Raw genomic sequence first — 27,586 nt, 5'->3', positions numbered from 1 at the left:
TTATAATCTAGTTGTTCTAGGGAAAAATTAAAAAAAAAGCTAGTGTATTTTTTTAATCTTGAAAACAAAATTGAAAATTCAAGAAACTGCACTTAAAGTATTTTTCGTGAAATAAAACCATCGTGATTCGCGAATCGTGAATTCGACAGCCCGTCTCCCATCCCTATTAGCATTGGGGAAAGAAAAACGTAAACATTCGCTTTACCGGATTGCAATCGCAGCTATGGACAAGTTAAACTCGACTCTGACAGCCGTGAAGAACCTGCGATCCAATGTGAGGCAGTGTTTCGAGCACCTGGCCGATGGAACCGATGGCGAGGGCGGAGAGGATAGCCGGAATAAGTTCGTGCACGACTTCCAGGAGAGATTTGGAGCCATTAACTCGCAAATGCGGTGAGCAAACAAAATATCGTATTTAAACGAACTTAAACTACCCTATAAACCATTGACAGTGAGGTGGAGCAGCTAATAAATGGGCTGCAGGTGCCGCCAACGGCATATTCGCTGGGAAATACGGCATACCTGGCCCAGGAGACTTCTCAGGACCGGCAGGCGCTATACCCCCAATTGGTGAACAGCTACAAGTGGGTCGACAAGGTGCACGACCACAGCTTCCTGGCTTTTAACAATCTCAACCAGAACACGCTAAGGCGCTCCTACAACTACTGCTCCCAGAAGCGCCAGCGACTGCCCTTCTCCTCCTTCAACAATGACCCAGAGTAAGTGTCAGGAACTATTAAATGTTATGCTTCTTTTTACTTAGTTTAAAGATTAAAGAATAAAAAGGCAAGTCGCGAATTCTTAATTATATCTATGGCAATCGTCCATGCGGCCCAAGTTTTAGTTACAAAACATAATAGTACTATTTTTTAATAATCGCAAAAAAATTAGCAAAAGTTATAACTTAATTTTTTTTTTAATTTATATTAATGTACTTTTTAGTTAGACTTCTATTCTAGAACTACGGCTTTACATTTATTAAAATCAAATGGAACGATCGTGAATTCATCGGTCTGCCGATGTTTGTTTTCTTTCTTCTAGTTATAAAAATCCTACTAACTTTGTTCCTTTTGTTCCCCACATAGCCACATAGACAAGTTACTTAGTGAGATCAACACCCCACCGCACACGTCGTACCGAATATTCCGTCCCTTTGGCACAAACGCGGTGGCCATCGTGACTATTAGCAATGTAATGAAGGCGGCCATCGTGTTCAAAGGAGTGCTCATAGAGTGGGTGACCGTAAAGGGATTCGACGAGCCTCTGGAGCACGACGACCTTTGGGCGGAGTCGCGATACGAGGTGTTTCGCAAGGTGCAGGAGCACGCCCACTCCGCCATGCTGCACTTCTTCTCGCCTACGCTGCCCGATTTGGCGGTGAAAAGCTATGTGACCTGGCTGAACAGCCACATCAAACTGTTTCTGGAGCCCTGCAAGCGGTGCGGGAAATTCGTGGTTCATGGACTGCCTCCCACTTGGCGGGACTTGCGAACCCTCGAACCCTTCCACGAAGAGTGCAGAAATTGCTGAAGATTTTATTAAAATATAACACTGATAGTTGTAACTTGTATACTTCATTTATTTCAAAAAACAAAAAATTATATGTACTTTGAATGCATGCGGGCGGATTTTGAAAAATCGCCGCGCTCGACTGAATAACTACAACGGTTTAATGCGTTTTTAATGGGCAGCCAGGGCAGTAGTTGCCCGCTTCGATTCCGGCACCTGCGTTTGCACGCCGCGCTGCAGGCACAGTCGCTCGAAGTTGGCGCGCAGCGTGGCGCGAAGCTGCTCCCGCTTTCGCTGCACCTGCTCCCGGTGGCACTTGAAGGCCAGAACCACCTCCTGGGGAATGTAATAGCTCTCCTCGTCTTTTTCGTCGTATTCGTCGAAGTCGTCCTGCAATGTGGAATAAAAAATGTGGTTAGAATAACTATGTCGAATAATAATAATTAAAGTTATCAGGCTTAATACAGTTATACGTTATACACAAAAAAAAAACAAGTTTGATCGTAATATTTTATAATGCACACTTGAAATATTAATAACTTGAATCGGAACTTTGCTAAAAACACATTAATATTTTAAAATTAAATTTATCTTTTAAAAGACAAAAAAACTTTTTCTAAAGACTCATTTTAATTGCTTGAAATCCCCACTTTATCTCAAAGATCCCTTTACCATGACTCACCCACATCTGCAACAATGAAAACTGTGACTGATGGCCGTAGAACAGTAGGTCAGAGACGTAGCTGTTTCGGGCGGCTAAGCCGTCTGAATCCTCGTCGTGGCCGTCGTGATTACACAGGCCGTCCGAGCAAGACACCTCCGAGCCCTCCGGCGTGTCGGCGTGTGATGTGGGATCGCTGCCGTAGCCGGAATCGCGCACATCCTGCTCGCACGGGCAGTTGGGCATTGGGGCCAGGCACTCCTCACACTTATCGCCGCCGCCGACCGCCTTGACGACGCTCGACGAGATGCAGCTGTCCACGTCCAGGTGATCGTGATCGTCGTCCAGAGGTTGGATGCTACCCAAAGGCTGCACCTGCTTCCGGTTGCCAGCCTTCTGGGAAGCTGCTGGCTTCTGCTTCTTTTTCTTCGCTTGCTTCTTCGGTTTCGATTTCGTTGGCTTGGACGTGGGCTCTGGTTCCGGCTCCGGGTGAGGTGCCTCTATGACAATGCCATCATCCGCACCTGGATCGCTTAGTTCCTCATGCTGCCCGTGAATCTCCTCCTCTTCCTGATCTAGCTCCGCCTTCTCCAACTCCTCCTCCTCCTCCTCCTCGTCAGACTCCTCGTTGGCCTCTGTATCCTCGCATGGTCGGTGCAGCATGTTCTTCTTCTCGTCCTTCTTCTTCTTCTTCTTGAGCTTCTTCTGCTCTCGCTTGATCTGCTTGGCCCGCTCTGCCCGGCTGATCTCCTGGTAGAGCAGCTCCAGGTTGCTGATTCCCTGCTTCTGCTCCACGAACGTGTCGAAGCTGCGACAGAGGGCGTGGACACCCACAGCGGCCAGCACCTGGCAGGCGCGCTCCTCCTCCCGCAGACTCACGTAGATGCGTCGGAGTCGTTCATACATAATCATGCCCACGCAGGTCAGGACCTCTTCCTGGGCGATCTCCAACGTCTTGGCATGCCGCTCGCGCAGCTTCGAGTAGCTGCCGTTTACCTCCGGCTCGGCGCGCTTGATTAGTGCGTCCAGGAACTCTATCTTGTTGGTGCTCACGTGGATGTGCTGGTCGGGCACGCACTTGCGGATATGGGCATACAGCTGGGCCGCGTAACCCTTCTCCTTGGCCGATACCTCGCCAATGAGTATTTTGTAGGCGCGCTCGATCTGAAAAAAACAGTTTAAAAATTGTCAATATATTTAATGATAATGATATTTATTATTTAAATTTAACCAATTTTAATCGTTCATTAGAACGAGAAAAAAACTTCGGCAGCCTGAAGTTTATATACCCTTAAATCACAGGAGAAAGTGAGATTCTATAGTCACTACAAAATCTAAATCAGCAAACGGCTGCCTTGGCAAACCTGCGGACCAGAAGAACACTAAAGAGTAGGCATTTCTGCTATGAAACCATTTTATGTTTCTATGATTAAGTCCAACGTTTTATAACTACTCGGTTCTTTGCTTAAATTAAAAACAAAATGATAATGATAAAAACAAAAATGATGGGAAATAAACTATCAACCTACGAGACTTTAAAAATTAATATGTTGTCTTATAACATAAACACAGCGAAATTTTATTTGGATTAGTCACCCAGATGTCCTGGGTTTAAGAGACTTCCCGGCATTTTTATTCCTCTGACACATTTTGGTTTCCTATTCCGTCTCCCGCCCGTAACTAGTTCAATATTTTTGGTCTTACCTTTGTCCGGCAGCCGGAGCAGAACTTGTGCTTCTTCAGGTAGTTCTCGAGCACGTCGTGCAGTTCCTTGGTCTCGATGATGGTCAGCTCATTGCGGCAGTTGCTCTTCATTGCGGACCACACCTCGCGCCACGTCTCCGAAAAGGGTTTGGCGCGGAAGGCGTCTAGCGAGTGGAGGACACAGCGCGTCTTGTTTCGCAGTTTGTTGTCCAGCAGGTTGTTGAGCACCTCGTGATGCCGGTAGAGCAGCGTGCCCAGGGCCTGAGGGGTCTTCAGTTTCTCCTCGACAATGCCCAGCGTGGCTGAGGGGCGCAACTCCAGCGGATCAAGCGTTCGGTGTCCTGACTCGGTTAGTTGGTGGAACAGCCGCTCCACACGTCTCCGGCAACCCACGCATTGGACGCACTGGTTGAGGACCATCATGAAGCTTTCGCTGTCGATCTCCAGCGACTGCCGGCGCTCGGCCTCTGTAAGAAGTTTGAATTTGCGCGAGAACTCCTCCAGGTCGCGTCCGCGGATCATCGGACTGTCGATCACCAGTCCTTTGCTGTTCAGGTCCATGAGCATCTGCAAAAAGTGGAAACAGTTAGGGTGGGTTTACACTAGAAAGCGAATAGAGAAACGCGTCTCGATTAGCAATATAATGTAGGCAATACCTTGGGCCTATTTGTAGACTATACTTTGAACTATCAGTAGTTGCTAAAATTATTAACTTAGATCCTTTGTACTTAAAGGTATACGTATTAAGAATTCTTGATAGATTGGTGTGCTTAAATTATACAATTTAAAAACGACTTGCTGTCCTTGATCTAGGCGTTTAAATGAATTTAATGCGTCCATTGTCATTTCAAAACCATTAATAGATTTTTGCTAAGCCCCATAATGCGGCTTTTTGGGCCAACAAAAACACTAGCTAAGCGTTATTGCGCTTCCATCGATATCGATACCTCAGCGAGCAAGTGTGCAGGCGATTAGAGAGTTTTGGACCGGAGAATCGAATCAAAGAGATCAGCTTAAGAGAGGGCGACGGGGAGTGGGAGTGCATACAAACAGGTTATTGTGGTTGCACTTTCCAGCAACATGGCGGCTGCAGCCGGAGAGGCTGAAAGGGAGTTGTGGGTGGCAGCTGCAGAATCACAGCTCAAGTTCAATTAATAAACGCACAATTACAAAGCAGACCGAACGCACACAATGCCATCCGCTACTTACACATAACAATCCGCCGTGTTATGAAAGTTTTTGGACCAAGTGCACGCACACACGCACACTAATCGCGTGTGTGTGTGGGTTCTGCTGGCAGTCATTTTCTTTGGATGGCCGTACATATAGCGGAAATCGGTGCGGATATATGCTCACCATTAACTTATCGCCAGCCACCAGGGGCAAATTCCTGCGTCCAACGTAACCGGAGTCGTCGTCGTCCGTGTTGTAGACCTTTGTGAGTCTGGCCATTATGAATATTCGACTACGAGAGCCAGCGACAAGGCAAGGCAAAATTTCAGGCACTTTGCGACACAGACACACTTTTCTCCAGAGGTCCAGGCGTGGGAAACGGGGATCAACGGAATATGGCAGCAGCGCACGGATCAACAAACTGTGTTGACAGCTATCTCCACTCTCCACAAAGTTTGAGTGTTTGGTGAACGCTCTAGAATCAGCTACAAAAATATTTTCTATGTCAAACACGTAGTGGGCAAGTCGGTCCGGTCGCCATTAAAACGGTGTAGGGTTGACAGCACATTCAAAGGTGACACTGAACTATCGATAGTGCACACTGCTTTCATCTAAAAATATTAAGGGGACTCACGGAAAATCAGAGCAATGATTCTGCAGAAACTGATTTATATATATTTAGATGGTTCCTACTATGCACATTCCTTGCCGAAATGAGAGGCCAGCGACCAAGCGGTAATAAGATTGAACCTAATTCCATCGTATTGCTCACATTTTTTAAAATAATAGGTCACAACAGAGTGGTCAACCGAAATATACCTAGAAACGAAATCAGAATCACTTTAGGAATTCCTGATTAACATCATTTGATTTGACCTTACAGTAAGCAACAGCAATTTAAATCATATTCATATATTTTAAGTGTTATTAACCTTCTCTAGCATATGAGCTGCCTTCCTTAATAGACTGTTAATGAAAAAAAAAATGTTGTTGTACTATTGAGGATTATTGATTATTATAATCAAAGTTTGAATGCAATAATCATTGAGAAACAATCAAAACCACAGTTATTTTCAAGAATCGCCCTAATATTTTCATCGACCTCGATAACATTGAATGCTAAGCCATTTATCGTAGTTGGCACACGCTGGTGTCCGCGTTTCGCCGTGAACTCCCAAAATTCGCGTTGTTCGGCAAAAGTTACTAATAATTTTCAACGCGACAAGTTGCAGACTAGATCGGTTTTATTTTATCTTAGCCTAAGCATTATACCAACCACCACTACACCCATGCCCGAGCTCTAGGAAAGCGAGTAAGTAGGGCACTGAAAGTGAAAAACGGCCAACTAACCCGCTCATTACGCCTACAACCGTGTGTGCCTGTGTGCGGGCGAAGAAAATTCATTGCAGCCAAGCGCGAAAAACGCGGAGCCTAGCAGTCAGCCACCATGGACGTGTCGCAGCCGCCGCCGCAAGCTCCTCACCGCGCCCTCGGCGCTGGCCACCAACTTCACATCGCTCCCGCCGCCAAACATGGGCGGCCAGCACTACCGCCACTACCATCCACATCACGGTTCCAACAAGCACGGCTACAACCAGTTCAAGCCCTTCATGCCCGGCGGCTTCCAGCGGCCATTCGGGATGTCCCAGGACGACTTCGACGGCAAGCGGCTGCGCAAGAGTGTGATGCGAAAGACTGTGGACTACAACGCGTCCATCATTAAGGCTCTGGAGGTGATACATTGGGTTCCATTCTGGCTATGAATATCAATCACCGCAGATCTACTATGAAATGTACAAGATCTTGGATCTTGGGGACTTATTAACCACAGTTTAAGCTAGATACTTACACTGGCATCTAGTTTATTCTGTAGGAAGTTGGTTTACCATTGCTAAATGGGTTGATATCTTTAGTTTCGATTTATAGGCATAGTGAAGAAATCTTGAAGACAATACTACCTATAAAAGGAGAAAAAAAAAGTTTGATTATTAAAATTTCATGATCGCCGAGCAGGAGGAAATCCTTATCTATATGACCACAAATAACAAAGCATTTTAAGAAATTTTTAGCAATTATAGGTCAGGGGCTTGCAATCTGTTCTATGCATACTCAATTTTTTTTTACTTCAGCAATTACGTCTACGTTGTTTTATCGCTCTTTAAAATACTAGGGAATATAATTTAATTTATTTTTCTGTAAGTTAGTTTGATAGTTTTAAATAACAAAGAAATGAAAATTCAACAGTGACAATTTTGGGTTCTTCCATCATATACCATGAAATGTCAGTTAATTTTTTTTTGCAACCGTCTATTAGTTAAAAAACCCAAACTAATTTTCTAAGAGCTTTAAAATCCCAATGCACCATCCATTTTTTGACGATTCAGTAGTTATGCCAAAGTCGACTTGAAAAGTTTGGTAAAACCGACTTAACCAGAAAGATAGCAAATAACAAAACACTTTTAGTATTACAAGAATCTATTAGACTTGAAGTAAACAAACCCTATTCTGACAATTGTCAGACGTTTCTAGGTCACCTCTGATTATTATCTTATGTGCAAAACGATATTAAGTAAAACAAAATATTAAAAACCAAAATGCATATCTTTAGAATAGTTAATTAAGGAATTATATTTTATTGATTTTCATCGCCTTTTTATTAACAAGAATACAATTTTGATGATTTCCAACAGAACCGCCTTTTCCAACGCGATCATCGGGACCGCTTGGCCCTGCAGCCTGACAGCATTTATGTGCCCCATATGCTGCCGCCCTCCGCTTACCTGGACAACCCGTCTAATGCGGTGACGACAAGATTTGTGAAGACTGCCACGAACAAAATGCGCTGTCCCATTTTCACGCTGGCCTGGACGCCGGAGGGCAGGCGCTTGGTCACCGGGGCCAGTTCTGGCGAGTTCACGCTCTGGAACGGACTGACCTTCAACTTCGAGACCATTCTGCAGGTGGGTTTCCGTCGGCAGATCCCGTGGGATCACAACTAATCGGTAGTATCGTCAAACAGGCCCACGACATTTCGGTGCGAACGATGGTGTGGTCGCACAACGACAGCTGGATGGTGACCGGCGACCATGGCGGCTATGTTAAGTACTGGCAATCCAACATGAACAACGTGAAGATGTACCAGGCGCACAAGGAGGCGATTAGGGGAATAAGGTATAGCCATTTAATTGTAATTGTCGACTGTATTTACCATTTTGTAGCCGGTGACGCAAGCCAACCAAGTCAAAACCAAAGCCAGAATCGCGTTGCTCCTCCCATAGTTTCTTTCGTTTGGGTCGCTTGGGCAGTTTTGGGTATTTTTTGTTTCGTGATCAGCTTAGTGGATCGGTTCCTCTCGAGGCTGTTGCAATTACATACCAATAAAGCCGTCAAATCCGCAACATGCCACCCAGTTATCAGTTTCGCGTTATTTTCCAGCCTGCAATTGGCCACTTACGTTTTAACATCTCCATTAGTACAAAAAGTCTGAAATATGTTGTAAGCCTCGAACTCTTCTGTGATAAATCAATAAAGATGAAAAGAAATAAAAACACTGAAAGTGAAATGATATAAATGCAATGCTGCGAAAAGCTGACAATAAAAGCAAATTACTAAGAACAAAAAGAAACCACTGCACAATTTTATTTTCGCGGCCACAACATCAACAATAAAATAAATGCAATGCGTTGCACTGATTGTTCCACAATTCGGGGGTTCGAGTGTTTTCTTTCTCAAGCATGGCGATAATTCTTGGCGATTGGGTAATCCGTCTTGCGAGATATTAGTTAATTTTGCAACAGCAACACCTCATTTTACCGCAAATAAATAAAATTAAAAAAGAGTTGTGCTAAAATAATATACTTTTCTCAACAAAAATATTTAAACTAATAAATTCTATTTATTTTGTGATTTTTTTTAATAAGGACTTTCCATTATTTAGTTACCATTCCAAAATTAAATATTTTCTTTTGGTTCAACCACACATTTGTGACAAAGGAAAATAATTTTTTGCCTAAAATGTATATATTTCCAATTAAATTTATTATAATCACAATGGTAATACATAAAACTTAAAGATTGCTTAGGCATTTCCCATGTTTCAGGACGACCCTGAATAACCAATATTAAGTATTTTCATCTAGTACTTTCAAAGAAGTGATATGAATTAATCGCTATCATCGTCCTCACTCATAATCATCTTTCAATTCGTGTTTTGTTATGTTCTAACCATTCTCCAATGCAATTCACCAAACGCAGTTTCAGTCCCACGGACAGCAAGTTTGTTAGCGGCAGCGACGACGGAACTCTGAGGATATGGGACTTCATGCGCTGCCAGGAGGAGCGAGTGCTACGAGGTGAGATCTATATTCTAGCAGATCATCCAAACACAGAGCCACCAGGGCTTTCTAACTTATTTTTACTAGGACACGGAGCAGACGTCAAGTGTGTGCACTGGCATCCGCACAAGGGAATGATCGTCAGCGGGAGCAAGGACAACCAGCAGCCCATTAAAATCTGGGATCCCAAGAGCGGAATCGCTCTGGCCACTCTGTAAGTATCCGAATTTTAATGTTTTGAAATTTATGGTTTTTTTACAACAATATTGAAATTAAAGAAATTTAGTGGTGTCTTCACAGGTGCCAAAAAAATAGTTTAGAGTTAAATCCGGCTATAACAAAAAAATTCAAAAAGGTTATTAAAGTACTAATAAAATTTTTGAAAGAAATCAAAAATCAAAAAGGGTGTACTACTAAAAAAAAGTATATTTTTTTTGGTTACACAAATGTTTGTTTTTTGTAAGCGAGCTGACAACATTAAAATAATAAAAAAAACCTAAGTGATTGTATAGTAAATATATTCATTTAACAACACTTATTTTTAATTTGAAGTCTGTCAATACTTGTTGAGTTCTGATGTCAGAAATTTTGATAAATTTATTTTCAAGAACAATTAATTTTCAATCTTCATTTTAAAAACCACTAAAAAATCGATTTTTAGAAAGTGTTAAATTGGTATACCCCCTTTAGAAGCTAAACTTTAAATAAGCTATATGTTTGTTGCTTAGTTCACTTTCATATCTTTAGTAACATACACATAATGCATTTTTAATGCAAAATAAAGTTTTGTATTTTATTGTTAACTTATTTAACGTTCAGATAAACCCGAATATTTCAATATAAGTACTATCTTCTACGTTGTTTTAAACAGACATGCTCACAAATCCACCGTGATGGATCTGAAATGGAACGACAATGGCAACTGGCTGGTCACCGCCTCCAGGGATCACCTGCTCAAGCTGTTCGACATTCGCAACCTGCGGGAGGAGGTGCAGGTTTTCCGTGGCCACAAGAAGGAGGCCAGCTCAGTGTCGTGGCATCCCATTCACGAGGGTCTATTTTGCTCTGGCGGCTCCGATGGCTCCATTTTGTTCTGGAATGTTGGGTGGGTTTTTTGAAATCCATGATTAAAAGTTATATGAGTCAATGGGTTTCTTTTCGTGCAGCACCGACAAGGAGATTGGCTGTGTGGAGACGGCACATGACAGCATTGTGTGGACGCTGGCCTGGCATCCGCTGGGTCACATTTTGTGCTCCGGCTCCAACGATCACACGATCAAGTTCTGGACGAGAAACCGTCCGGGAGATCTGATGAGAGACAAATATAATCTGAACACATTGCCCGCCAGCTTGGCTGCTTTGGACGAGTGTGAATATGGTAGGTTACGCCGCTCTTTTTATATGGTAAAATGTTCTGATGACATTATTATCTGCCCAACTTTCCAAACAGACGACGCTATCATACCCGGAATGGGTCCCGAGGACCGGGTTGAGTTTACCGAAAGCCTAACGGCCGACAAGGGCTTCATTCCTGGCCTGGATTTGGATCCGAGCAGAGCGCTAAATGACCGCGACCGGGAGAAGAAGGTTCCCTACAGCAAACCCATTCCGCGAAACTTCCAGGTGAACTGGGCTGGTCCCCGGCGAGCGGACGATCCCAGTGTGCTCAGCATCCACGACGAACTGGCCGCCCGCGAGGCCAAGGACTCGACGAGCGGACTGAACCACCAGCAGATCAGCGAGAACACCATGGAGGGCATCCTGGCCAGCGGCATGCTCAATGGCCTCGATCCCCAGACAATTGTTGGGGTGCTGGTGTACAATCGATTCATTCGCGTCCATCCGGACTCCAGACTGATGGCTGCCATTCGCCAGGGCACCGAGTTCCTCAACAAGTACATCGATGCCGGAAAGCTGGAAGAGCTCAATGACGTGGTTCCAGTGCGGGAGCGCTCGCGATCCGTTTCGCCCACGGTAGAGGCACGTGGCGAGGTGGTTTCACCGCCCACCAAGAAGTCCCGCTTCGAGCCGCGCCAGCACAACGCTCAGCTAGTCTGCGTCCGAGAACTGTTGCAACTCAAGAAGCCTTTTGTGCAATCGCTGGTCACGGCGAAAGCCCAGCAGCCCAACACGGAGTTCGTGGACGAACCGCCACTAGAGCAGAGGGAAAGGGAGCGCGAACGGGAACGGGAACGAGACGGTGACCGCGACAGGGAGAGGCAGGGCGATCGGGATCGCGGCCGTGAACGCGAGAGGGACCAATCGGGGGGCAGACCCAATCCCTGGGCTTCCAACGCCCCCTGGTCGAACAATGGCAATTCCGGTGGCAATGCGCCAAATGGTTTTGGCAACAATGGCGCAGATGGCTTCAACGACCGCGACCGAGACTTCCAAAAGAGCGGGAATAACGGAGGAGGTGGTGGCCAGCGTCGTCGGCGTGGCAACAATAATTCCGGCTCTGGTGGTGGCGGAGGAGGTGGTGGTGGAGGTGGCGGAGGAGGCGGTGGCAGAAATCGCGGACGCAACAACAACAGGCGCTACTAACCGCCACCCCACCAACACACCCTATTTACACATTCTTCAGTTTAAGCCATTTCTATGTCGTTGACTCAATCTCTTTTGCAACCCTTGCTTTTTAATGCTAAAATCGATTTATATTGTTTTAACGAAAAGAAAATCAGATTGTAACATAGTATACATATATTGTGTGATTTACTTATTGGGAAATGTTTTAAGTGTTAACTTTTATCCGTGGGATTGACTGATTTTCGATTGTTCGTGGACAACTTTAAGAATTTTCTTTACCGGCCAACTTAAAGCCAAAAAAAAAAAGCATAACAAAAACTACACAGTGGCTTGAGGCTATGATACGGCAGTTACTATAAAAATGTGGTTTTAACTTTTCACTAGATTAAAAACTATGGTACTTTGACGATTAAGTTAGCTTAAACTCATTCGGTTTGGGAAAACTGAAGTGGATTCATTTGGAACAACTTTGATATCTTTATTTTCGAAACTCTCACTAACAGCTAAACTAGTAAATATATTTCAGGCAGCCAGTGAATTGCGGCGACTGCCGCGCTTGCTGCTGCTGCTGCTGCCTCGTCTTTCGTCGGTCTCCTCTGCCGGTTGGGCGTCCATGTGGTTGCTGTGGTGGCTATGGTGGCTGTTGGTGCGCGGCTGTCTGAAGTTCTCCCTGATTTCTCGCTCCTCCTCGCGCATCCGATCCTTGGTGTGCTGTTCGATGGTGCGCTGTATTTTCTCGGCAGAGGCCACCAGCTTCTCCGTCTCCAGCTTCACGTCCTTTGGTGTGTGGCTGCGACTTTTGCTGTGACTACGACTGCTGCGATGGCGGGTCCGGTGATCGCGGCGCGAACTGGAGCGTCTGCGAGAATGGGAGCGGGAACGCGACCGAGAATAGCTGGTGGATCGGGATCGGCGCGTGGATGCCAGCTTGCGGTTCTTGCGCTGGGATGGCGTCTTACTGCGGCTGCGCGATGATCTGCTGTGGCTTCGCCTGCAAAATGTTTAAAGTTCGTAATTATGTGTCTATATTAGCAGCCAAAAAATAAAAAATTAAAATAAATTTCATTATTTACCTGGATCTTGATGAGTAAGATGACTTTCGATAGTGAGAGCGACTGCGTGACTTTGAGCGCCTGGAACGACAAACAATCCTATACTTTTTTTTATAGAACATTCTAGTCGAAATCTATGCATCACTTACCGACGTCCCCGTGAACGACTTCGACTCCTTGAATACGAAGATGAAGAGCGCGAGCGGTTTCTGAATATAGAAAAATATTAGATTATTAAAATGACAATACCCTAATGACTCGATTCTTACCTTCCCCGCGATGACCTGTGGTAGTAGCCATTATCGCCTTCGTCCCCGTAGCGATCGTGCTTTGAGTTGTAATAGGAGTCATATCCGGAACGACTGCCTCTTATCCCCATGCCACGACCCCTTCCCCGGCCGCGGGGACGCGGAGCAAAGCCGCGATAATTGCTGGAGACGGGAAACGGAGCGGGCGGACGATACAGTGCTCCGGGAAACACTCCTGGCAGGCCGTATCCGAACATGGAGAGGGACTGCATCCATTCGCTAGCCGCCTCGGCACTGTAGGGACCGGCTCCTGGCACAGCGCCAGCGGCCATTGCGGCCACTGCTTTTAACGGGTTCAATGTTGGATGGCCGTCGCCGGGAATCGCCGCCTTGGAGTCCACAGTGCCATTGCCCATCTTGTGTCTTTTACTTGCCGACCCATCGTCATCGCTGCTTGCGTCCATTGGCACAGCACTGTTTTTGGATTTGCTCTTCAGGAGTCCCATTAGTGGAGTATTGCTTTTGATGTCCTGGACGATTTTGCGCTGATCACAGACAAGCTTTTCTGTAGCAGCCTTGTACTTTTCCACGAGTCTCCCACGTTGGATATCTTTAACTTCATCTTGCATAGCCCGTCGGTTTTTGTCCTTTTGTTTCAGCTGTAATGGAGTTTATAAAATTAAACATTTTCCTACAGGTATTTGTTGGAAGTTTTAACAACTAAATTGTAAAAAAAATTATGTTTGAGCTTGGAAAAGTATTCAAAACTAATTTTAGTTTATCATTAAATTTTAAAAACGGTTTAAGCCTGTATGATGCATTTTAGGTACCCTAATCCAGGTCTAGAAAAATGTTGGCAAGTACAATTTGCTCAGATATATACAAAATACACTGTTTCCATGCTCAACAAATTAATTAAAACATTTTAAATTTCAATAAAGAATTATTTTAATTAGTTCTTCATTGTGGTTTTAAAAAGAGCTGACATACTTATGGCGATAATTAGTCCTCAAGAACTGTATGTATGCCTTATATAATGAAAATGTTTAAGACATTTATCTACTAAAGTTACATTTATTATAATAAATATTGATTACCTGTATCCGCTCGAATAGCTTTTCTAAGGTGCGAATGCTCTCCAGCTTGCGTTGTGCTATCATCAGCTTGCGCTCCTCGATGCGTATTTTTTGCGAGATCTCCACCTGGCCGCGCTCCTGAATCTTTTTTAGATGCTTTTCTTTCCGCTTTTCTTCGCGTTCACGCTGCTTTTCCGCTTCCGCTATTTTCAACTCTTCTTGTTTTTGCCTGTAATTTTTGTTGCAATTTTGCGGGTTTTTGTTTTGCTTTTGATATATTTGTTATGCATAATAAATATTTGTTAACTGTTCGTCTAGAAGATACAGAGAACGGTTGGCTAAAGGCTCGCCTCGCCCAGCGGCCGCCAGGTGAGAAGCATAAAGATATAAATGTGAAATGACCAAATATGAAAACAGCAAGCAAAGTAGCAGGCAAAGGCAAACGCGATATTTCGGTGTAAATTATCCTTTAAGAATATTTTGGTTTCATTACTTACATGGCACAAACCAAAAAGTAAGGTACAAAATTAAAAAAAAACTTAAATCGTTTATACAAAATTAAACTTTAGTTCTGGTTTAGAAATTTTGAATAACTCTTAAAAATAAAACCTAATGTAATTCATTTATGCGTTTCAAAATCTGGTCCGAAATTGCTATATGGTTACTGTTTTCGGTTACCGGCCCAAAACAATTATCAAACCTTTCGCGTTCCAGTTGTTCTTCCTGTTGCTTTTTCAGCTTTTCCCGCTCCTCGTCCTCGGCTTGGGCTTTCGCGATGCACTTCTTCCTCATGCGTTCTCGGCGCTGCACGTGTGAGTCGCTGAGGTGCTTATGCTTGTCGAAATTGACACAAATGTTAATGGCCTGGGTTTTGTCCACGAACTTTCGGACCAACTTAGTGCCCCTGAACTCGTCCATGGCACGCACAAAGCTGGAGTACTCCTCGAACTGGACATATCTGCAAAAACAATGTAAAACAATTCGAATTATACCTATAAGGTAGTTAATTGAAAGTTTTAAACATACGCTTCGAAGAGAACATCCTGCTCGAAACTGAACGTTCGCATGCCGTTGATGTCCGCCTGCATGCTTTTTCGGTACGGATCACAGATGGGGATGTCCACCATCTTGACGCGTCCGTACTTCTCGAAGATACGCTTGAATATGCTCTCGCTGGGCTTGACGTGCTCTTCGTGCTCCGAGTGCCGCGGGCAGAACCAGCGCATTGGCAGGTGGCTCAGGTGAATTGTGTCCGGTCGTTCGCCCGCCTTCATTTCGTCCATATTTCGTGCATCCCGGAAGTAGGAATCCCAGTCGTGTCGCGTTGGAAATTCATCCTTATGCTCTGTGCATCGCACTCGGAACGATTCACTGAAGCCGGAGATGCGCAGAGAGATCCCGTCCAGGCGTTCGATGGCCGGTCGGAGACGTTTGCGCTCATCCAGCTCGGCTTCCAATCGGATGGTGTTTACTGTGCTCTTGGAGACCTGATGGCGAGTACGGGTACGAGTATAAGTGGATTGTTGCCAAATATTTAATTGAACACTTACTCTGAGCAGCAGAAACTTGTCCGGTTTGAGTTCGGCGCCCAGTTTGTCCATTATCTCCAGGTTGGATACGGATTTGCCGGACTTGATCGACGGCAGCGACACGGAGATTTGCATTTTGGCCAGCGGCTTGAGATACAAGCTGTGCGGCAGGTAAAGAGGCGTGCAGTCCGCCACATTTTCTATGCTCTGGATGTTGGTCATTTGGAAAAGGTGTGGTTTTTCGATTTTTGGATTCGACACAGTACAATGTAATGAGGCAAAATACAGAAAGTAATATTTGTGTTTCTTTTACCAGTAAACAAACTAAACCTAGACCTAGAAACTAAGGTGTAATCTCAAAAGAGCGCCCAGGAAAATGCAAAAGAAAAATGCCGCCCGTGCCCCTTGTTAATGTGTTTCATGAGTGTGTTTGTTGGCGATTGTGTCTGAAAGAGGGAAAATTCTGTTTTTTGGGCGTCCGTATCTGCGTTTTTGGGATTTTGGGCCACCTTAACCTACGATCCCGTAAATTGCTACATAAGTATAATAAATCTGTGACTTTTTGTGTGTGTTTGCTGCACTATTTGCTAAAAAGAAAATTTTTTCGGATTATTTTATTTGCACTTTTCGCTAGAGATGGCAGACGTTCGATAACATTTTTCACTAGCTAGAAACAGATATTTTTTATTTTGAATGATAAATACAAGTCTTAAAATATACATATAAATGATAATAATAACACCTTATTAATGGTTTAAAAAATGTATTAGCTTTTTATATTGCAGCATTCCACTGGAACCATTACTCCTGTAAAAAACTTCATATGAAAAAAATTGTGCCAGTGGAACTCGGCTCTTGAAATCACAGTTCGTACTCATTGAGTCACGTATCCTCTCTAGTTTTCTTATCGATATCGACTTGAAAATCTGTTGTCATTCTCACATCGCGAGGCATAAGCAAAGACAAAAAGTGAGAACGAAGTGCGTTATTTCATTTTTATACCATTTAATTTAATTAGAAATCTAAGCAAAGCAAAAATATGCGCGAGTGAAATTGTGCCACTCCAAAAACCCAAAAGGCTCCCGTGTCGCTTCGTGTAAATGGCCAAAAACTAACGCGAAAAGTAAAACTGCCAACAACAACAAGCAGCAGAAAACAGAAAGCATAAGCAAGCAGCACCAGCAACAACAACACCCACAGCAGCAGCAACAACAACGCAATTGTGATAGACAAAGAAATAGATTAAGGAAAGGGAAGCAAACAGCGAAAGAGAACTGAAGGAAGGGGAGAAAAACGAAAACAGCCTGAATTATATGGAAAATATTTCTTTGCTCGAACATATTGATGGACACTGAGACTAGGGAAACTCAAGTAAACGGTTTTTACACACTTGCACATTTGATACGCAACGAAAATAGCTTTTAAAGTAATAAGTAATAAGCAGGCGTAAGAAGAAGCATAGCATACAAAATAAATAAGAGAAGCGAAGAAGGCAAAGGGGAAAATAAAACAACACTGAGAGAGGGAGCAGCAGACTATCGAAAATAAAGAGGAAGAGCATTCGTTGTTGTTGTTGCTGTTGCAAATAAAAACACAAACAGACACACACACCTAGATACAGACACAGCCACAGCTGATGTAAAATAATTTGCAGCGCTTGTGTGTTCGTGCCCATTTACAATTGATTAAAACCAAAACACACGAACACAACAACAGACAACAATAACACTGGCACACACACACACTGGCTCACCATTGTGAAAATTGATTAAAGATTATAAGGTGAGTGTGAGTGGGGCATGGTTTTAATTAACCGTTAGTTATAGTTTTATGCACCAATACAAGCGCTCCTGACGACGCCCTTTTACCTGCATAAATTCCACCCGCTTTCCACCCCCCCTGTTTCCCCTTGTACCAAATGCAACTACACCTGCTGCCATTTTCTTTTTTTTGAACGTCAGCTACCCTCGCGCATTGTTGTGTGAGTCCGTTTGAGCCAAATTGCAATTAATTGCCATAATTTACATATTTTACAAGAATAACTCGGTGCCTGTGTGCATTTGTTCGTCATTCCGGAGCTTTTTCCTGTTAACTGCACCAGAGTGCAAATACAAGGCAATAAAACAAAACAACAGCTGAGTGAGAACAGGAAGGAGAGAAGAAGAAGCGTGGCAAAGAGAAATTGAGAATAAGTTGCAGCTTGACTCGGAGTGTCAAATATCGATAAAATGCAGCCAACCAGCTGATCGTGTGTTTTTACTCTACTACAGATTTTCAGTTGATTTTTATTTATCTGCTGTTTACGTCTCGCTTCTTGTGTTTTTTTTTTCGCTTTTTGGCTTAACTTGTTTGCACTGCAGTTCGAGTTGTGTGTGAGTCATGGATTTGTTACCACTTAACAGTTCTGGATGCAGATACATATAAATGAAGTACTGGGGACAAACAAGAGTGGCATTAACCATTAATTGCAGTTAGTTGCCTCCCTGGCAGCCGCTCGTTATCCCTCTCCCTGCGAGAAAGTGCTTTTTCCTGCCCCCTACAACGAAAAAAAAAAGAGAGAGCTGATAAACTCTGACTGCGCTGACGACGCTCTGTAATCAGTTGGCCGCGGCAGAGGAGTTCAGTTTACTTGGTTTTGGTTCAGGGTTTTCTGCCCTCTTTCTCCGCTTTCAAATCCGCTATTGGGCACCATGACGTCACCTAGAATCGCCCTCTGACCAAAGATCCGCTAATTTATGTTCACTATTGTGACTATACATTACCTTGGTGGCACTACAGTAACCATTCTAACGTTGTATGGATAGAACAGTTATACAAAAGTACATAGATATACAAATGTACATAGGTCAGCAGGTTTTTTTTTATATTGTGTATGAACAATAAATAAAATCTGTTTCACAAGAAACAGAACAAATAAGTATCATTTTGAGCAAGACAACATTAAAATTTCTTTTGTTAATAATGTTTAATCGACACTTTCAATTATTTTAAATATATATTACAAATTGATTAAATAGGCTCTGTGTAATATGTAAATTAATTATTATCTTTACCTAACTTCTATGTAAACGACAATTTTCCGATTTCTTTAAAAAACATTTGATTTGTTGTTTTTGAATAACTCTTCGAATCTGCCAAAATGTATCTAATATACTCAAATTAATGTTACAGAAAGAAGCTTATCTTAGTATCTTATTACACGATTCGCTGTTTCTTAGCATTAATATTTTCCTTTTTTATTAAAAAAAAGTATATACTTATTTAAGTTCTATGTATATCTTATTCGAGTTGGTATATAAATTCGGTAAATAAAGGGGAACAAAACCAATTCAGGTGTCAATCTGATTTTTGGAGATTCCCTTTTATTACGCTTATTTTGACACTTACCCCAGAAGTGCAACATAGATACAGTTTACCAGATATAGATACATTCGGTTTAACCACCCTGCTGATTAGATCTTATCAGTTTTGGGCCGCTGGCTAACGTGTTTCTATTTATGTAAGCTGGTGGGGAGAGGCCCGAAGTTGAGGGGCACGAGATTATTGCACTCTGGCATGTCATTGGTGATTAATCGGTCGGTTATTGCTTTCTCTTTATCAGTTCCGACGGTTATTTCATCAATTTGCTTTAAAGTACCTGGCATTTTCCCCTCGTATTGCAGATGCTCCTGAGGTAATTGTTCCTGGTATTTCATCAGTTATAAAATCGGCATACCATTACACGTGTCCGCTAGCTATGGAAAATTTATAGAAAAACATCGGTAATATCCAAGGTCTTGAAAATTTACAAGTTTGGTTTTACGAAATGATGAAATTCTCTTAGGTAAAAAAAAGGACCACGAAGTCAGGTAAACGCTGGTGCGTCGGCGTCGCTGTTGACGTTGCCGTTGGCATTGACACATGCGCAGCAAGCAATGCTTGCTCTCTCTCTTCATTCCTCTCCCATTAGCACGCTGAGTAATCAGTGCTGTCAACTCTCGATTCCGAAAAATAGCTATTATATTCTGGTTTATCAATTTTTATATATATTGTATTTTCTAACGCAACAAGCGTACATAATTTATGGCTCTAAATACATATTTCATTTTTTACAAAACTATACATTTTGTTGATAAATGATGTTGAGTAAAAACTAAGTTAAAGAATTGAATCAACGGCTTTAAATTGCACTCTGTTTTGAAGGTTTGTCAACTATATTTTCCTGCCTTAACGCCGTTTCCACTTTTGTTTTTCACCGAGAAATAGAGCTAGGTAATATGGCAGACACAAAATATTGAAACTAGCCAAATCCGTCTATTAAATAGCTGAATTGGCCTCTCTGTGAGTGGGTTCGATCGCACCACACGTGCGGCGCTCTCTCTCTCACCGCTCAACAATCCTCTTCGCGTCTCGATGTTGTCTACGCTCATTTGTTTTCGAGCCACCCGCTAGTCTAGACGTGTTAAAATCAAGGTGCGTTGATAACACGTTCCATGCTGTTGTTGTTCTAGTTGCTGCTGTTTACGGGCCGCAAAATAAGTAGCGTGGGGGAATACAGAGTGCGCGTGTGCTAATTGTGGAGCCTGGCTCTTTCCGCTTTTCCGCTTTCCCTGGTTTGCGCCTTATCGCCTAAAGCCGTCTGTGAGACTAAACTGTAAACAAAATTATAAAAATAAAATTGAATAAGCGTCTGTGCACATGCTCGCGCTTCTATTTTTTATTGCGACTCGGAAATGGGCCAGTTAGTCATTAACATTCGAACCGCCCCCACGCTACGCCTCTCTTTGTCCCTCTGACGACACAAAGAGAGCAAACAAACACTGCGACAGTCTGTCTAACAGCTGTTGAAGAGCGACAGTGATCCAACCAATGGCTTAAAAATAGTTGAGCTAATCTTACCAGTGGGTTTAATTGTTGTAAAGCAATGTGTTTTTTTGGATATAATCAAATCAGTCGGCTTTAAATTGTTTTAATTTTTTATTACTTGTTAACGAGCACAATTTCGTTATTTATTTCAAACACATGAAAAAAACTATGTACTATCCGTCAATTAAACGAAGCACAATATCACACGCATAGAGTTTTTAAGTTTTTAATATGGTAAACAACTCTAACTGTGCGACGTAGATTCCTACGAGCAAAAATGTGTTTCCTTCAAAACAGTTTTGTTCGTGAAAACAACAAAACAATATAAATGGATGTATGGTCGTAGACACCAGTTCATTTAAGTTGAGAAAATCTGTAAATCTGTTTTAGTGACATCAATTTATCTAATTTAGAAATAGTGGTTGCTTCGATAAAACTAAATACTGAAATATATAGCTGAATGATAGCTGGTTTTAAATAAGTTATATGCGCATCACAGATAAAAGAATATTTACTTACCGATTCTCTTTGTCTCTTTTGTCTTGTATCTTCTATCTTACAGCTTAACATTCACACACACAAGTACAACCATAATTACAAGCACACGTACCAATGAGGGAACACCAATAAATCGTCTGAAGCACTGCCAAACCATAAGTGAGACGACAGGATCAAAAGGGGGAGGAGGAGGAGGTCCGGGAGTGGGAGCGGGAGAATCGGGAGTATCCCCTCCAGGAAGCGGGATCCAAGTCGAGGACACAGCGGGATCATCAACAAATCCATGATGCTGTACGTTTTTCACGTGGACGTCGGTCGCATGCTGAGCTTCGACATGAACGTAGCCCTGCAATCGGTGGAGCACCTGAAGGAGACGATTCAGAAGCTGCACAACATCCCGGCCGCCAACATAGTGCTGCTGGTGAGCGGCGGCGAGATGCTAACGCACTCCACCCAAGTGTCGTGCTATTCGGCAGGCACCGACACTAATCCCTATCTACATGTTCCTCACGGGGGACGAGCGCCCGGCGCCCACGATATCCAACTCGGATGCTGACGCCGAGCTGCGTCGCCAGGTGGAGGAGAGCCATCGGCTGCCAGCGGCTCTGGAAACTGTGCGCCAACGGGCACAGCTTGCGCAGCATATGCGAGAGCTCGCCAGGAAGGAGGAGGATCTGTGCGAGCGTCTGGTCCACGAGCAGCACCTTCAGCAGCAAGGCTGGTCGGCGGTGGTGGCCAATATGGAGGATCTGACGAACGAGTTTCGCGAGCGCTTCGTCAACTTCTGCTCCTCTTTCGATCGGCATCTTCAGAAGCGCGAGAGCTACCTGGAGCTTTTGCGCAACTTTGCCGATGATCTCAAGCAGCTGGGCAGGATTCCCATACTCCCGGCCCTTATGTCCCTGGCCGAGGCCGATTTTCATGGCTTTGACGAGCTGTTGGAGAACGACGATGTGTTTACCGCGCAGCAACAGCCGACACAGCAGCAGCAGGGTCTCACTGAATCCTCGCAAGCGGACTCCCCCAATAAGAAGCTCAAGATGGGCGACGAGGCGGAAGCTGATTCTGGTGACCAGCAGGAGCGAGTTTCCCAGACCTCGACCAGCAGCAGTTCGCTGGCCCGTCGCCACAACCTTAACCTGCTGCAGTGGATCAGTTCTAAGGGTAACCACAGTGCCCTGCAACTAATGTCGGATGAGTGCATCCAGGGTTTGGACATCTTCAGTGCGGACATCTACGAGAAGCTGAAGGAGGAGGTTAAACAGATCATCAAGATGGCCAACCAAGGCGACGTCAAGGAGATCAAGGGCCTTGGCGACCGTCTTTGCAAGCTGGAAGAGTTCAAGTTCCGAATAAAGAAGATGGTGCAGGAGCAAAAAGAGCAGGCTCTTGCGCTGCAGCAGAACGAGGCGCGGGCTCAGAATTTGCGTGACAATTCCGTCCTGCCGGATCTCTGCCTCTCCCATCGCTCACAGCTGCAGGTGATGCTGGAGAATCACACGAAGATCCGCGAGTACTGTCGCTGCATAGCCAATTCCAAGGACGAGCTGGGCTGGAATCTGCACACACGTCTGCGTCGGATCGTGTGGATCGAGAATGGAATGAGTGAGTTCGACAATCGGTTGCTGTTCAATCATCGCTGCTTGCGGCGGGCCGAGCGTCACATCAGCATCATCGAGCAGATCCACCGGGCGCCAAGCATTTATGTGGCAGCCGTGGCGGAGGTAGTGCGCCGAAAGATTTTTTCGGACGAGTTCCGGCAGTGGGCCACTCGACTTTCTCTCGATTTCGATCGCATCCACGGCGAGGAGTTGCGCCGAAGGAAGGAATTCAATGCGAGCTTTGAAGGCCATTTTCTCAATATTCTGTTTCCTGGCATGGGTGACATGCCTCCAGCTTTTGCGAATGAGCACCCTTTGAGCTTTGACACGCGACTCCCTCCCCTGAGCAGGTCGGACATGGAACTGCTCTCCTCGCAGCTGCCGGAACTGGCCGGACAGCTGCAGTTGCCCGATATGAAACCTGTGATAGACTTCTTCGTCCTCCGCTCGGGCAAAGATGGAGAACAGGATCAAGAACAGGAGCAAGATACCCCATTGATGGCTCCTCGCTTGGCCGAGCTGCAGGCACAGACAGCTGCCTCCGATTGCGAAACGGATACGGAAACTGAGTTCGAAAAGCTCAGCACCACATCCAAGTGTGTGGCCACGTCCACCTCTACCAGCTTGGTGGAGCAAGTAGCACGGAGCACTGCCACCGAAGACCTGCTTATGCTCAGTGCTGGCACCCTGACAGAAGAGAACGCTGGCAGTCTGCAGAAAATGCGTAGTGACATGGAAAAGATGTCTAAGTTGGCCAGAGCCTGCCTTCACGAAGCTCGCTCAAATTTGGGCATCTTTCGCAGTGACGCTGCTAACTACCAGGATGAGCTCCAATCCGAGCTACATCTCTTGCGGGATAAGTGCAATGTGCTCCAAATGCAGTGTGAGGCAAGCGAGCGGAAATCCCAGGAGCAGTTGGAGGAGATGCGCCTGAAACTGCAGCTTGCGGAGCAGGAGAAGCAGTCGGCTGTGGCCCAGGCCCGGGAGCAACTCATCCACGAGCACAAAACGGAACTGGAGTCCCTTCGCTGCCGCTTCAAGTTGATGACCTCCATGGAGCGTTCGCCCTCGGACAGCAGTCTTGAAAAACTGGAGCGGCCGACGAGCAGTGCTAGCGTGGCCAGCGCAAACACTGGCGTGGATATCGACCACCTGCTGGCCCAGCAGCGCCAGGAACTACTGATCCAAAGGGAGCGCGCCATTAGCGAGGCCGTTGATTCGGAGCGATCGCTGTGGCAGTCGCGCCTCCTGCCCCTGAACTCTGAATCTGTGATGGCCAACGTGGGCATATTGAAGGACATGCTAGCCGACAAGGAGCGGCAGTTGGATCAGCTGCGTGAGCAGAACAAGATCCTTACCCAAGAGTCGTATCAGTTAAAAACCCGTTTGGAGATGATAACCAACGAGGACGGCAACAGCTGGCTCAAGGAGAAAATTGACTATCTAAACAAGGACAAGTGCCGGCTGGAGGAGGAGCTCAGCCAGGAGAAGAGCCGGCGCCAAGAAATGGAGACCAGCGTGGCAGCCATGAGGAGGTAAGAAAGTATTTAATTGTATATAATTAAAAATATATTTTAAATTTTCGAAAGATTGTAAAGGTCGGATAAAAAGTATTTTGTTAAATTTATTTTATTACTGTCTGTACCAGTAAGGTAATGAACAAGTACAACAGTAAAAAAAACAATACATTACGGCACATGCCTGTGTCTGGTTACTTAAAATAATTCATTAATTTTTTTTATTTTTTTTTAAACTTTTTTTTTTTTTGGCTTTCTGGTTAGACGAATGCTAACGAATAGCTTTTTTGCCCACAGCTCTGCCTACGATCTGAATGTGGGTGGCACCTTGACCCGCTCCAAGTCCAGCGTCAGTTCCAGTCACCGGGCCATCGCCTTGGAGGGATGTGCGCGAGGCGATCTCGTCTTTGTGGTGTGGAGCATGCGTCATGCGCAATTTATGGTCGTCCAGGACTCGCTCACCCTGTACTTTGTCCACGCCGACAGCCTGGCTGGTCTGCAGCTGACGGCTCCGGCCACACCGACTCCGGCATTGGAACCCTCGCTGACAGTTGTGGAACTGAATCAGATCCCGCTGCCCTACTACGCCATAGGTCGAGTCATCGACAAGGAGTACTGCCAGGCGCGAAAGGTGAGCGCATACATATATTTTTTTGGCATGACTACTTACCATTGTGACTTCTTTGCAGGATGATAATCGCTATCGCGTCAGCAGGGGCTCCAAGTTCTATCGCATTAAGCTGGCCCCGTTGCCCTCTCGAAATGCTTCGCGGCGGGAGCGCTTAGAGTGTAAGTAGAAGGTGGAGAAAGTGTTTCATCCATAGTTCGGTACTACTTGTTTGTGTTCATATGACAATTAAATGATGAGGCGATCTTAAAATAATGTATTTGGGAGAGTATTAATTAGTTTACTTTATTTTGGCATGGCAAAGACATGATAAAGTGCTCAGATTTGTTTTATCTTGCGTTCAATTACAAACAGCATTGTGCCTCAAAAGTCGACCCTTAATTTTTAACATTAACGAAAAGTTATTTCCCGTAGCAATGTTGTTTAAGAAAATGTATGGTCTACATTTTGTTCTAACTCAACTAAAGCTTTAGATTTATAAAAAACCAAAGGACTTAGGTCATCTTGTTAGTATCCGTTTTTTTTTTGTTTTTCAATTTCAACAATGTGTACAAATTTTACTTTTCAACTTTCTAAAAACAATGTCAAGGAGGACCTTTTTTGTGGCCAGATTTAAATTCAGCACACTAAAAAAGCCAGTAAACAATAATACATAAAATAATAAAACTATCAAGTTACTTGTCTTTATTAAACTAAAAAAACAAAATTTTATAATACATAAATCGAAGTTAAAAACTTTGAAGATCCCCAGGGAGAGCAACTGTGATGAAAGTTATGAAAAACTTTTTTTTAACTTCGATTATGTACTTAAATAAATTATTGAATAACCTTTTGTGTGCTAGCACTCACTATTGAACTGGTGGGACATTAACAAATGTCGCATCATTCTAAATTTTAACGGCGTCATAATGAACTCCTAAGAGTGTGCAAAAAACTAAGTTAAATTTTATTTTTTTTAGCCAGCTCATCCGCCGCAGTAGCCGCTGCATCGCCCAGAGATGTCATCGACGCTCCCAGCAGCAGCACAGTGCTCTACCAGAGCTTCAAGCAGCGCACGGTGAGCATTACGAGCGTGAATGAAGAGGATGACGAGTCAGCTTCGTTGCTCAGCGAGCGCTGTCGCTATATAAGCGTCAGCGAGGAGGATGAGTTGCATGCTGCTGGAGGCGTAGTGCTGGCGACAACAACTGCTGTTACATTAGCAACATCAACAGCAGCAGCAGCAGCAGCGGCATCACCAGCAAGTGCAACAACTACAGCAGCGGTAGCGGGAGAGCCGACGACAACTGCAGCGACTGCAGCAACTCAAGCACAGTCTGTGATAACAGAGCAGCCAACGGCATCGAGCAAACTTAAATTGGATCTACTGTTGGCCTCTGCTGATATAATTACACAACCCCTAACACAACAACCACATCAATTGCGACAGGAACAAGAGCCACACGTTGAGGTGGAGATTGCAGCGCCTGTGGCTGAATTAAGTCCAAATAAAACAATCCAACCGGAAAATCCGGAACCGGAAACCATTACCATCTATGTGCCCCCCAACCCCATAGCAACATCCACTGTTTCAACCACTACAAGTGCTAGCATCCTGACCAGCATCGGTGCGGAGCCGATTATCAGCACAGCCCCCATGCTACCAATGTCCATTGGTGCGGCTGCCATAAGCGAGGACTCCGACGAGTACCGATCGCTCGAGGGCAAGGATGATGGCGACGCCGATGATTTTCCCATTTCCGAATAGTGTACGACAATTGGGAGTAACATATAACTACATATATACATAATTGGAGTGTGTATCTAGGCTAAAACTTTTACTCTATGTAGGAACCGCAGCAAACAAGCAAACAAAACCCCTTAAATAAAAGCCACAGGGCCAACACCGACACAGCAACACCAACAAAAACCAACAACAAACAACAGTAACAGCAACAGCAACAGCAATGTGAAAAGTTATATACTTAACTAATTTAAAGTTTACCAAGTGCAGAATATATATTCAAAAAGAAACTGAAAACAAATGTTCTAATGTAGTCTATGTCTACATAATGATATAATCTTATCAAATTTGAATGCGGGCCTTAACACAACCCCTTCAAACACAACCAAACCGACATACAAACACAAGCTAGGATTTTCAAATTTTTATTTAAAATAAAAATAATGTACTTTAAAAAATTTACCTTATAATCAAAATATTTACATTGGTAGTTTTCGGTTTAGTGTTATCTTTTGCTTCATTTAGTGCCAAGAAAATTATTTCCAAGTCACATTAGTTTCGTAGCAAGTAAAATTGAAATGAGGAAAACAAAATTATATTTTTTATAGGAATTTTTAAAAGACTAGAACACAAAGAGTTTGCACACATACCCACCCTCACAAAAAAAACACAAACACACACAATCTTTTGGGCTCAGCCTGCAAAAACACAGTTTTATGCTCAGCTTACACAACTCTCTTCCCCCGCCACCCACAAAAATCAAACTTTCTACTCTCTCTCCCTCTTTAAATCTAAGATATTTTGATTTTTCGACTTTGTGTAAATAAATAAGAACGGAAATCGACGAATAGTTATTTATGCCTTTATTAATAACAAGGAAACAGTTGAAAATTAAAACAACAAAATAGATATATACACATTAAATGATTTATGCGTTATAATTTTTTAACGCAAAGTGTAAA

At 44.1% G+C, this 27,586-nt stretch overlaps 5 protein-coding genes and 1 long non-coding RNA gene across 9 annotated transcripts; 3 read left to right on the top strand and 3 right to left on the bottom strand.

The window, feature by feature from the left end:
- The first annotated feature begins 122 nt into the window (after window positions 1-122).
- Window positions 123-1,659, top strand: LOC128262606 (mediator of RNA polymerase II transcription subunit 27). Its single transcript, XM_052996974.1, has 3 exons — window positions 123-393; window positions 453-719; window positions 1,086-1,659. Exons 1-3 carry the CDS (start codon window positions 224-226, stop codon window positions 1,528-1,530), a joined length of 882 nt encoding a protein of 293 aa, XP_052852934.1. The 5' UTR covers window positions 123-223; the 3' UTR covers window positions 1,531-1,659.
- LOC128262601 (gametogenetin-binding protein 2-like) lies at window positions 1,559-5,618 on the bottom strand. Its single transcript, XM_052996960.1, has 4 exons — window positions 5,231-5,618; window positions 3,875-4,441; window positions 2,192-3,334; window positions 1,559-1,899 (listed from the first exon to the last, which is right to left on the bottom strand). Exons 1-4 carry the CDS (start codon window positions 5,324-5,326, stop codon window positions 1,681-1,683), a joined length of 2,025 nt encoding a protein of 674 aa, XP_052852920.1. The 5' UTR covers window positions 5,327-5,618; the 3' UTR covers window positions 1,559-1,680.
- Window positions 5,619-6,479: 861 nt separating this feature from the next.
- LOC128252115 (pre-mRNA 3' end processing protein WDR33) lies at window positions 6,480-12,076 on the top strand. Its single transcript, XM_052979585.1, is given in 9 exon segments — window positions 6,480-6,521; window positions 6,523-6,780; window positions 7,738-8,007; window positions 8,067-8,218; window positions 9,302-9,399; window positions 9,469-9,595; window positions 10,253-10,486; window positions 10,548-10,759; window positions 10,832-12,076. Coding segments are annotated over 9 exon segments (2,472 nt in total). The 5' UTR covers window positions 6,480-6,494; the 3' UTR covers window positions 11,926-12,076.
- LOC128252132 (uncharacterized) lies at window positions 6,692-7,731 on the bottom strand. 2 transcript variants are annotated; one of them, XR_008267282.1, is made up of 3 exons: window positions 7,157-7,731; window positions 6,897-7,005; window positions 6,692-6,831 (listed from the first exon to the last, which is right to left on the bottom strand). It is a non-coding gene; the product is annotated as an uncharacterized LOC128252132 (long non-coding RNA). The 2 variants fall into 2 exon arrangements; XR_008267283.1 differs by having other exon boundaries at window positions 7,321-7,731.
- A 294-nt stretch (window positions 12,077-12,370) lies between the features above and the next one.
- On the bottom strand, window positions 12,371-16,465 carry LOC128252120 (A-kinase anchor protein 17A). Of its 3 annotated transcripts, XM_052979617.1 has the most exons (9): window positions 16,372-16,418; window positions 15,834-16,019; window positions 15,310-15,770; window positions 14,984-15,241; window positions 14,305-14,512; window positions 13,229-13,866; window positions 13,109-13,168; window positions 12,981-13,058; window positions 12,371-12,898 (listed from the first exon to the last, which is right to left on the bottom strand). In XM_052979617.1, the coding sequence occupies exons 2-9, from the start codon at window positions 15,945-15,947 to the stop codon at window positions 12,430-12,432; spliced, it is 2,286 nt and encodes a 761-aa protein (XP_052835577.1). In that variant the 5' UTR covers window positions 15,948-16,019; window positions 16,372-16,418; the 3' UTR covers window positions 12,371-12,429. The 3 variants fall into 3 exon arrangements, with proteins under 3 accessions (XP_052835577.1, XP_052835559.1, XP_052835567.1); XM_052979599.1 differs by having other exon boundaries at window positions 15,834-16,465; XM_052979607.1 differs by having other exon boundaries at window positions 12,981-13,040; window positions 15,834-16,465.
- A 271-nt stretch (window positions 16,466-16,736) lies between these two features.
- Window positions 16,737-26,915, top strand: LOC128251712 (RB1-inducible coiled-coil protein 1). Its single transcript, XM_052978832.1, is given in 6 exon segments — window positions 16,737-17,594; window positions 21,220-21,645; window positions 21,647-24,291; window positions 24,571-24,904; window positions 24,963-25,062; window positions 25,861-26,915. Coding segments are annotated over 5 exon segments (4,074 nt in total). The 5' UTR covers window positions 16,737-17,594; window positions 21,220-21,438; the 3' UTR covers window positions 26,649-26,915.
- The last annotated feature ends 671 nt before the right edge of the window (window positions 26,916-27,586 follow it).

Source organism: Drosophila gunungcola, chromosome 3R (assembly GCF_025200985.1).
Source record: "Drosophila gunungcola strain Sukarami chromosome 3R, Dgunungcola_SK_2, whole genome shotgun sequence".
Classification (NCBI taxonomy): domain Eukaryota; kingdom Metazoa; phylum Arthropoda; class Insecta; order Diptera; family Drosophilidae; genus Drosophila; species Drosophila gunungcola.
Note: the sequence above shows the minus strand (reverse complement) of the source record. Positions and strands in the feature narration are given on the sequence as shown.